Source organism: Asterias rubens, chromosome 17 (assembly GCF_902459465.1).
Source record: "Asterias rubens chromosome 17, eAstRub1.3, whole genome shotgun sequence".
Classification (NCBI taxonomy): Eukaryota; Metazoa; Echinodermata; class Asteroidea; order Forcipulatida; family Asteriidae; genus Asterias; species Asterias rubens.
In genome coordinates, this window is record NC_047078.1 from 3,229,521 (window position 1) to 3,241,189 (window position 11,669).

Below are 11,669 nucleotides of genomic sequence, written 5' to 3' on the forward strand. Positions count from 1 at the left end.
TATTTATTTACATTATTCCGCATATTGAATGGAACTTATATTATTACTTCTGTTTGAGCATGGTAACATTAATTGTCACCTGGCATTGGCATTATTATTAAACTCTTGATCCTTAATTGAGTTGTGGTTATTGTTGTCTTTATTATTAGGCGTCCATTTCTATCTCTATAAACAAGACCTAGTTCCCAACATCTTCACAGAGTCACAGCCACTATCGCAAATCGAATTAGGTTGATACCTCGCCATGCATGCCTAAAAAAATAGATGGTTCATTTGGAACGGTGTTTGGTGGTACCTTTTTGATGGGCATTTGCTGTGCTTGACTACTTATTTAATGTTACAAAATTATTCAATATTCATACAGATGTTGTGAATTAAAGACAATGGACACTATTGGTAATTGTCAAAGACTAGTCTTCAATGCATAAAATAACAAACCTGTGAAAATTTGAGCTCAATTGGTCGTTGAAGTTGCGAGATATTTATAAAAGAAAAGAAAAAAACACCCTTGTCCATGTTGTCACACGAAGTTGTGTGCTTTCAGATGCTTGATTTCGAGACCTCAAGGTCTCGAAATCAAATTTGTGGAAAATTACTTCTTTCTCGAAAACTATGTTACTTCAGAGGGAGCCGTTTCTCACAATGTTTTATACTATCAACGGCTCTCCATTGCTTGTAACCAAGTAAGTTTTTATGCTTATAATTATTTTGAGTAATTACCAATAGTGCCTTTAATTCAACATCTCTGCCAACTTCCAATTATTTACAACTATCCATTCTATGATTGGTTGCTTTGTTTCCAACTTATTCATCACTTTTGTTGAATATTTGTGTAAAGCATGGAGGTAGGATTAGGGCCTAAGTGAACTGTTGACAAAGTGTGGCTAACTTTTTTTTGTTTGTGCATATCGCCTGCCATTGTAGTTTTCCCAACTTTGTTTAGCCTCTTGTCAAGGCATTCGTTGCTTGGGGAGCCGCGATATCAAGCAACTGGGCTGCAGCCGCTCTGCTGTTAACACCACAAAGGCCTTGACAATAGGCTAAACCTTGTTTGGCAAAAAACTTGGACTCGTTTAGAGAGGGCGCTGTTCGACATTAATCAGCTCATTACAACACCGGCACGGCGGACGGCAGTGAATTTTTTTTCCTCTACGTTTTATCTGTTTGATTGTTTGTTGCTGGTGTTTGTTTTTATCTCTTGGTAAGTTTGAGGGTACTTTTTATGTTAATGACAATAATCATATTTGTGTATAGCGTTGATATCTAGAAAACCTCTTTGCTGCTCCAGTCCTAAAAAAATAAATTAAAAAGGCCCAACCCACCTCACCTACTCCTGCTGTCCTCTGCAGTCTGCATGTGATCCGCATCCGCAAGGGAAAATTAGTCAAGTCATGTGTTGCTCTTGGCATATAATGTACTTGATGGTTAGGTAGAAGGTTACACTACTATGTATAGTATGTTTATTGCTCCATTGTCTTTGCTCTATATGCTCCATGACTACATCTTTACCATGCATGGAGGATACTGTTCACGCACGAATGATAGACCCAATAACTGGGGCGCTTTATTTTAAAGCCTCGGCCTGTATTTTGTATGTACTCCTTTTTCCGAAATGTTGTCATTATCATTATCGGTCATGACCGATTTTCGATAGTGACAGTTCGAAAAAAGAAGTACATACAGCGCCCCAGTTAGTGGGTCTAGCTAATGATAGGGAGAGAAACAGGGTCCCTCCTGCCCTGCTTGTACATCTAGAAACTGAGGCTCCCCCCGTGAGCCTTATTTATAGGGTCTAATATTTTGGACCTTCTTATAATTTAACTTAAATTAAGGAGGCCCAAAATATTAGATACATGTATTTAAAGGCAGTGGACACTTTGGTAATTACTCAAAATAATTATTATCATAAAACCTTACTTGATTACGAGTAATGGGGAGAAGTTGATAGTACAAAACATTTTGAGAAACGGCTCCCTCTGAGAAAGAAGTAATTTTCCACGAATTTGATCTTGACTCGAGACCTCAGATTTAGAATTTTGAGGTCACGAAATCAAGCATCAGAAAGCACACAACTTCGTGTGACAATGATGTTTTTTCTTTCATTATTATTTTGCAACTTCGGCGACCGATTGAGCTTAATTTTTCACAGGTTTGTTATTTTATGCATATGTTGAGATTATTAATTATATTACGTACACCAACTGTGAAGACTAGTCTTTGACAATTACCAATAGTGTCCACTGTCTTTAACGCTGTACGTTTTTTAAATCGGCGTCGATAGATGAAAGTGTTACGACAGTTAGCCACCAATAACTGAAGTTTCATTTGAACTACACAACCAAAACTTTCCCCACACACTCAATATAATTCATAATGCTTGCATTGCCTTTTTGTGGAGTGAAATTAAAAAACCATCTTCAAAATAGGCAATTTTCTGCTCGGCACTCACAGTTGTGTTTCTGCTGCATTGCCCGTTTTTTGACTTCTCAATTATGCTCAACGCTTTATATTTTTGGTCACCAAGCGCTGTACACGCGGGCACCAGTCTACTAGACCAACGAACTGCCGAGCCGCGGCCGAGTCGGACTAAATCGTTCCGTGAAAGGGGTGTTACAAGGCAGTGCGGCAGTGCGTGCAAGCTATGCGTGAACGGCGGGTATTGTAAACGGACAGCGCCCACGCACTGCCGCACTGCCCTGTAACACCCGTCACATAAATAGTTTAGTCCGACTCGGCCACGGCTCGGCACAAAGGCAATGACCAGGGGGCACCAAGGCAATCGCCTTCATTGCCTCTATGAAGTATCAGTCTTGCTAATAATAATATAATGTCCTTAATTGTTTCCTGCCTAGGTAACATCACAGAATCAGAAAAGTGTCATGGATGAATGAACAATCTTTGAAGTCACTGACTGTGTTATCTAACCAGATTTTTAACAAGAGCTAACAGTTACACCATGTGGCCTTTCACCAAGAGTGGTAGTGCTGGCATTCCACCAGGAACCGGTCTGTATCCTGTTGGGTGCATGGACATCATGTCAGACAGTAGTTTGTCAGGGTAATTTTTATTTTATTATTTCAAGCCCTTTTCACAATACTATATAGACGATGTGACCTCTGACGTCACTCAAAAACCATAACATGATTCGCGCGCATACTGCCGGGCAAAACCTTTGTGTTTTGGCAGCCAGCTAGAAAGTGTATGCAATCTTGCCATGACTATGCGTCTTTTTGCCCGGCGAAACATGATGCTTACAGTGTTTGTCAATAGAGGGCGGTTTGACTGTAAACATAGGTCACATCGTCTATTCCACAACGGTCAACCTTTTCACACTATGATGGCTTTACCCTTGTACAAGGACCAGGGCCTTGGTACAAGGACCAGGGCTCAATTTCATATAGGGGTCATTTCGTGTCAAATCACCCAATGGGTTAAACCCTACCCCCTTCAAAGTTGCTCAAGTTTGGTTTATGGGGTAATCGTGGCCCAACAAGCTCAAATTTCAGCTCCAACCAATAAACAGGTTTACGCACTTTTCGGATGGAGCTGAAATTTTAAATTTGAGCTTGTTGAGCCACGATTACCCCTAAACTAAATTTGAGCAAATTTGAAGAGGGTAGGGTTTAAAATTGCCTTTTTTTGGGGGGGGGGGGGTGATTTGACTAGGAATGACCCATAGAGGTGATGAAGCAGAAAATATAAAAAATAACAATTCTGCTAAGCACGAGCAGAAAGGAGCAGGATAACTGTCACAATGTAGCATGGTAGTTTGGCGGGTCACCTTAATCTGGGAAGCATAACTTTGCTGTGCTTGTCTACAATTTTTTTGCTTAAGCAGCACTATGATGAAATTGGTCCCTAGTGTAGAGGTAGGCGTTAAAGACACTGGACACTATTGGTAATTGTCAAAGACCAGTCTTATCACTTGGTGTATCTCAACGTAATATGCACAAAATAACAAACCTGTGAAAATTTGAACTCAATTGGTCGTTGAAGTTGCGAGATAATAATGGAAGAAAAAACACCCTTGTCACACGAAGTTGTGTGTTTTCAGATGCTTGATTTCGAGACCTCAAAATCAAATTTTGTGGTCTCAAATTCAAATTCGTGGAAAATTACCTCTTTCTCAAAAACTACGACAGTTACTTCAGAGGGAAGCCGTTTCTCACAATGTTTTATACTATCAACCTCTTCCCATTACTTGTTAACTTAGTTTTATGCTAATAATTATTTTGAGTGATTACCAATAGTGTCCACTGCCTTAAAAACACGGGGGTATTGTTGAAATGTGGAACCAAACAATGTGGAATGTGGACACAGTTTGAATATGCGCCATGGCAACCGTCAGGGTATGAACATTCCCGGGGCTTGGCTTCCCCAGGGTTGTTGGTTGGTAAGCAATTAGTCATTTTGGTTGGTTAGTGACAGCTAACTTTATTTTTCTCCTATATTTATTTCATTATTTTTTGCAGAACCTTCCTCCGATTATTTTATCCAACGAATAAACAAAACAAAAATCCCTCAAACTTTCCACCCTGGCTCCCGAGCAAGGAATATGCAAGAGGGTACATTGACTACACAGGATTCAAAAACTCAAGAGCATCATTTACTGCAGCAATTCTCAATTACTTGACAGGTAAGAAATATCAAACAACTGTTTTTAAGAGATGACAGGATTTGTTGAGACTATTAAGACACCATTCATTCTACCAAAAAGATTGTTTTTTAAAGTGCACAGAGATTTGAGTTCTCCATTTTAAACAGGAAATTCGTTTTTTTAACCCCCACGATAAAAAAATTACCAAACATATTAATTATGCTTATTTGTAATTGTATTTTTCACTCATTGTATACATGTATCTTATTGTTCTCTTATGCGCTTTAGACGTTTTACAAATGTCTTTATTATTATTGTTATTACAGAAGACTTCAAGATCCCTGCAACTTGGAATGCCCCACTTGCCAAGTCGGAGTCTCCTTTTCCAGTTTTAATATTCTCCCACGGTCTGTCAGGATGCAGAACGACGTACTCCACAGTATGTCTTGAAATGGCCTCCCATGGTTTCATTGTTGGTGCTGTTGAACACAGGTTAGAGGTTGATGCTTAGGTTTGGCTTCTGGCCCCAATTTCATAGAGCTGCTTAAGCACACAAACGTTGCTAAGCACAACAAACTTATGCTTACCAGAATGAGGTTACCAGCCAAACAACCATGTTAAATGTGAATCTTATGACGGGTATTCTGCTCTTTTTTGCTTAGCAGCTCTATGCAATTGGGCTCAGCATAAAGCCTGTAAGCAAAAAATCTTACTTTTAAAGCGCAGAAAATCTTGCTTTACAGAAACTGGTGGCCAGCCAAATTCCATTTACTACAACTGATGCCCCTCTCATTTTTGTTTGGCAAAGAAATTTTACCCCATTACTTGAAAGTGAACTGTTCCCAAAATGCTTTATACTAGTGAAAGCTGCCGTAGGCGTACCAAAAGTTGTTATATTGCCAATAATTTTCGGAGGTATTACCAAACGTACCCTTTCCCTATAACAACTGGATAGGCTGTGATGGTAGAAATTTCATTAAGATATTTTGTTCTGTGTTATTTCAGAGATAAGTCTGCTTGTACAACTTACATCATCAAAGAAGTGTCGGAAGAAAATGAGGAAGGCTGTAAAGCACCCTCTAGAGGCAGAATACAGGAATGGATACCTATTCTCCTCGTGGAAGGAGATGATTTCGAGATCAGGAACAATCAGGTGACTAAAAATCATTCGGGAAAAATCAAACACTTTCGATCTTGGCTGTGCTCCGTGGTCATAATGGGTTGATGTGTTTGCATACCTGCTTCTCGAACACAATGTAGCCGCGCCCTTCGCAATTCAGCTCTTAGCTGCGAGTAAGGATGATTAGCCCCCCAAATTATTATTATTTAATTATTATATTTTATTATTATTAATATTAAAACAGAGACAAGGTTTCAGACCTGTCTCTACCTTATTATTGTGCATACCCAATAACCATAGTCTGTTCCCCTGTGGCTATCCTGTCAATACACAGTTGGGCTCTGGCATGTCTGGGGGTCAATTCAGTAAAATCTCACGCATAGCTGGCCTCTGAACTTGGCATCTCTGTTTGATTGGTTGAGAGGGAAAAATCAATAATTCAATGGCTGCCTTTTGCTTTTTTATTTTTCCTCAGCATGTTGTTTCCTCTTTAGGCCAAACAAAAATTTAAAAAAAGTTGATCTTCCCCGCCCGCATCCTTTTTTGGAACACGTGCAACCGTCTGTTTCATAAAATAATATTAGTGAATGCCTATACCAGCAAATCTTTTTAGTGTAATCCGACCCTCTTAATAGTGTTAACACAGGTCCTCATGCAACAAATAGGTTTAAAAAAGTGTGCGATGGGTTCAAACTGAAGAATTGGTGGCCTGTTTGATTTGAAATACTAAGTGGCCATCTTGAACAAAAATAATAAATAATAAATAAAAAGGCCCTCATCCTCCTCTTTTTTGAAAAATCCGGACGATCAACTGATATTTTTTTTATTTGGCCTTATCTTATCCTTTGAAGCTTCATAGATGTGGTTTCTGAATAGTGTGACATATGTGCCAAGTCACAATTGCTTGTCTTTTAATATAAGAAATGCATTTATAAATTTGTCATAATCTTTAAAGGTGGAAAAATATTTTCAATTTGATTTAATTGTTTGTGTTTTTCTTTCTTTCCAAGCTCAATACTAGAGCTGCAGAGTGTATTCGTGCATTGGACTTACTAATCAGGATGAATAGCGGTGAACGAGTAGTCAACTCACTCGATGATCAGTTTGATGCAACCATGTTTAAGGTAACATTTCTAGGGCGAATAAGAGTAGCTATAAATATAAATACATGTATGTATGGGGTGTCGTGGCGAGCAGTTTAGAGCACCGAATTCAAGCTCTGCTGATTCTGTTCAGCGGAGTGAGGGTCCCAATCCCGGTCGTGACACTTATGTCTAAGATGATTGACTTGTACATAAGAGTAATATAGTAACACTGGGTTCTTATACCTTAACACACCCCTTGCATGCCTAGGGGCGTATTAAAGCGCATAGCAGGGGCCACAGCTGGCTTGTGCGTAAAGCGCTCGCCTCTCACCAAGGTGACCCTGGTTGGGTACCTAGCCAGGGCCATATGTGAGTTGAGTTGTGTGCTGGTTTTCTGCTGTGCCACAAGGGTTTTCCAGAACATCCGGTTTTCCCCCCTTAGGAAAAATCAAACACTTTCGATCTCAGGCTGTGCTCCGTGGTCATAATGGGTTGATGTGGCTGGCTGCCAAAGGCGCCCTTTCTAGCCGCCCAAATTATCATTGTTATTTAAGGGAGACCGACAACATAGGCCTACATAGCCCAGTTGGTAGAGCGCCGGCACGTTAATCAGGACGTCTAGTCTCGTTAAAATCTCAGACTAGTAAATCTTTCTTTGTTCAACCAAAAGTTAGTATTCTTTTGAGTTACATTTTTTTGTTTACCCCTTTCTTTTTTTTGTGCTTCTTGACTCTCTCTCTATTCATGTATTTCCACTTTACTGCATATGTTACACTTAGTTACCTGTTCATGTTTGTTGCGATGAGTTGTTATTAAGGGAATCAATGTGTGGTAAAGAAGTTTTCAACTAGTGGTTTAATCCCAACGAGGCCTGGTTCTTGATAATTTCACCGAGACAAAGTCGAGGTAAGTTATCAAGAACCAGGCCTCGGCGGGTTTAAACCACTACTTGAAAACCGATTCAACACACTTTGATTCACATTCATAAATACCTTTTTGGTCAAAAAACATCAACACTTTTGGTAAAAAAGTAACATAAATGCAAAAGTTATAATAGTTCAATGATTTCTTTCAACACAACACCCCTCCAGCTATGAAATGGTAAGGCCCTCCGCCGCCCTCAGGTAAACAACTCCTTATAAGGGAATGCTGTGGGCGTCGCGCGTATCGCGTGATTTGGCACAACATTGCTCTCGACCAATAGGAATGAAGAAATTGTCTTATAAGCACAGGTGCAAGCAGGCGTGTCACGCCCATGTTTCAACTCTTTTTACTGGTCATAAACAAAGGTTTATACACACCCACGTGACGCGCTCTCCACCAATAGGAATAGCGAAACTGTCTGAGGTGTTTATGAATTAGCCTTCAAGAACAACTCTGCTAGGGTCAAAATGTCAGGCCATTAACTACTTTTTGCAAATTACGTTTGAATGATAAATATTTTGTATTGTTGCAGAACGTGATGAACGTCGACAAGGTTGGGATTTGTGGGCATTCATTTGGAGCTGCGACATCTATACTCACTTTAGCAAAAGACAAACGATTCAAGTAAGTGTAAACAAAATGCAGTTGATTAAATGCATGTGCATTATAATCGGTTTTCAGTTTGATATATACAATTTTGCTGCCTGTGCATTTTTGATGAATTTTAATGAGTTTTTCATAAAGTGTATATTTGTAATTGAATATTTTTTATGTCATTTGAAATAGACAGAATTGTTTTGTACTTAATTTGCGTCATCTTTGTAGGTTTATCTGCACTTCTGGGTTATCTACAGTCTTGTTCTGTTGTCCTATTCTATTTCATTAGTTCTTTCAACGCACTGTATGTGTGCGGCTTGGAAATTAAATAAACAACTAATCAATTTGTTAAATAATTGTTCAGGTGTGGGGTAGCATTGGATGCATGGCTGTTCCCTGTGGATAAAACAAGTTATGCCGATATTGAACAACCTGTGCTGTTAATAAACACTGAGAAGTTTCATTGGCCGGCAAACATCGCCAAAATGATCAGACTGGTGCCTGACTTCAACCAACCCACCGATGATAGGAGAATGATAACGATAAGGTAAGGTACAAGACTGGCAAAGTCTCTAAAATGAACCACTTATTTACATTGTATAGTCATGTTTTTCATATAAACAGATGACTAGGGGGATAAAAGGTTGTGCGCATATGCACATTTAAAGTTGTTTTATTGGTAAAGTGTAATATCATTCTTATTACTAGCGGCCATGACACCCGTCTGCTGGTGGCAGTTGATTTGGGTTGATAGCCAAAATCGATTAAAGACACTGGACACTATTGGTAATTGTCAAAGATCAGTCTTCTCACTTGGTGTATCTCAACATATGCATAAAATAACAAACCTGTGAAAATTTGAGCTCGATTGGTTGTCGGAGTTGCGAGATACTATGAAAGGAAAAAACACCCTTGTCCCCTGCTTGTGCTTTCAGATGCTTGATTTCGAGACTTCAAATTTTAAATCTGAGGTTACTTCAGAGGGAGGTCTTTCTCACAATGTTTTATACTATCATTATTAACCTCAACCCATTATTCATTACCAAGTACGGTTTTATGCTAATAATTATTTTGTGTAATTACCGATAGTGTCCACTGCCTTTAAGTGTACCCCTCACCTTGAAGTGGCCGTCTAACCATGTGATGCTAGGTGATCTTTCATCAAAATAAAAAAAAAGTTAAATAAAATCAAGTGATGTTTTCTCCTGAATCCCCATCCGTGACACTTGTGTCCTTAAGCAAGACAATTAAACCATTGCTTCGTCCTTTGTCCCATGTGTTTTGTGACGCATGTAAAAGAACCCAGTGCCCTTATTGAAAAATAGAAGGGGTTTGCCCCGGTGTTCCTGGCTGTGGCTGCTGTATGCGCTGTAGCACCTTGTAAACTCTTATAAAGTGCTACATAATTGGGTCTCAGAATTCTTAACTTCAATAACCATCTTTCTGTATATACTAAGCGCCTTGAGTACCTTGTTTGGTGGATATGTGCACTATACAGGTATAAGACTTTGATATTAAGTTTATCACTAAAAATAAAATCTTCACTTTTTAAATCTTTAACAGGGGAACTGTTCACCAGAGTCAGACTGACTTCACCCTTTTGTTCCGATCCTCGATGTCCAAATGGATGGGGTTTGCAGGAACGCTGGATCCCAAGCTGGGCATGGAGATCAATCTAAACGCTACGGTTGCCTTTCTCTCTGCTAAACTTGGTGAGTGTTTTTCCAATCTTTTGTTTGTTTAGATGATCTTAAAGCCAGTGGACACTATTGGTAAATGTAAAAGACCAGTCTTCTCACTTGCTGATAAAATAACAAACCTGTGAAAATTTGAACTCGATTGGTCATCGGAGTTGTGAGATAACTATAAAAGAAAAAAACACCCTTGTCACACGAAGTTGTGTGCTTTCAGATGCTTGATTTCGAGACCTCAAATTCTAAACTTGAGGTCTCGAAATCAAATTCGTGGAAAATTACTTCTTTCTCGAAAACTACTCCACTTCAGAGGGAGCCGTTTCTCACAATGTTTTGTACTATCAACCTCTATCCATTACTCGTTAGCAAGTGAGGTTTTATGCTGATAATTATTTTGAGTAATTACCAATAGTGGCCACTGCCATTAAATGGAATTTGCAGTAACGCCTTGTGTGTATCTGCTTGCTAGGTAGATTATGTTCTTTTGAGAACTTGTCTTGCTTTTATATGCTACTACCACGGAGTAGATTTTCAGAATTCGGGAGACTTCTCTATTTCTGCTAAGCAATATAAACTATTTCTGTGCTTAGGTTTTATGCTTACCTGCTTTTTTTAAATTGGGCCCAGGGCACTTATGTAAATGACCAATGGCCAATTTCATGGCTCTGCTTACCGTAAGTAGAGAATCGGCGCTTACGGAAGCAGGGAATTATGTGCTTACGGCAAGCGTATTTCACGAGTTAGAAGAGATTTTTTACTTCTGCACGTGTGTACTCCACGTTACTAGACATTCTACGCTTACAAGGCTAGCGCAGAAATTTGGCGCTTGCACGTAAGCGGGGAATTGTGATCGAAAGATAATGATATTATTTGTTTTTCTTTTGTCCATTTTAGGGCTGCCATACAACAAGGACTATGACAAGATCCTACTGGGTGAAAATAAACACATCATAGTCGGCACCAACATCAAGCTTGACCCAGACAAGGTATTAGAAACTCAGGCTAGTCTATAAAAACAATCAACATTTCTAGATTGAAAGGCAGTGGACACTAATGGTAATTACCCAGACCAAACCTCTGCTCATGGATATCCTCCCACAATTGGCCAGGCTCTCGTCCACTTTTTCATTATAGTAGAAGTGGCGTCTATATGTGATAGGATATTATACAAATAATGAATGTTTGTGAGTGCAATGGTGCGAATATGTTCATGAGTTGAAAGATGGAATGTTCTATTCAACGAGGCGGAGCCGAGTTGAATGGATTATTTCATCTTTCAACGAATGAACAAATTTGAACTATTGCACGAATGAAAAACATTCATTATTTATATTATACACGTATAACATCTAAGTAGATCTTTGTAATTTTGATTGGAGATACAACTTTCAAAACAAACAAAGTGTAGGCCTACAAAATTTCTAATTGTGAAGTTACAACCGTTTCTTTTGGGTCGGCCTGTTTGACAATGTGCGTTCTGTACAGCTATTTTGAGACACGCAGTTGCCGAATGCTAGTATGTGCCTTGCATAGAGCTGTATAGCTCTATGGTGCCTTGTTACCAAAGATACGCGCACGCAGTCATGTTTTTTGCTCAGCGTGCAATAGTACTTTTTGGATGGAACGAAAAATGCACGCTGAGTGATGTAGCG

The 11,669-nt window shown here is 39.2% G+C and overlaps 1 protein-coding gene across 1 annotated transcript; it reads left to right on the forward strand.

Moving 5' to 3' along the window:
• Positions 1 to 1,140: 1,140 nt before the first annotated feature.
• LOC117301632 (platelet-activating factor acetylhydrolase 2, cytoplasmic-like) lies at positions 1,141 to 11,252 on the forward strand. Its single transcript, XM_033785652.1, has 10 exons — positions 1,141 to 1,201; positions 2,853 to 3,057; positions 4,473 to 4,636; positions 4,924 to 5,089; positions 5,603 to 5,750; positions 6,728 to 6,841; positions 8,259 to 8,350; positions 8,688 to 8,870; positions 9,887 to 10,035; positions 10,912 to 11,252. The coding sequence occupies exons 2-10, from the start codon at positions 2,957 to 2,959 to the stop codon at positions 11,028 to 11,030; spliced, it is 1,236 nt and encodes a 411-aa protein (XP_033641543.1). The 5' UTR covers positions 1,141 to 1,201; positions 2,853 to 2,956; the 3' UTR covers positions 11,031 to 11,252.
• The last annotated feature ends 417 nt before the right edge of the window (positions 11,253 to 11,669 follow it).

Excerpts from the sequence above, each read along its gene's own strand:
- LOC117301632 (XM_033785652.1), top strand. The coding sequence starts at position 2,957 with ATGTGGCCTTTCACCAAGAGTGGTAGTGCTGGCATTCCACCAGGAACC. Across the intron at positions 8,871-9,886 it reads AGGAGAATGATAACGATAAG|GGGAACTGTTCACCAGAGTC; the intron begins GTAAGGTACAAG and ends AATCTTTAACAG. Across the intron at positions 10,036-10,911 it reads CTTTCTCTCTGCTAAACTTG|GGCTGCCATACAACAAGGAC; the intron begins GTGAGTGTTTTT and ends TGTCCATTTTAG.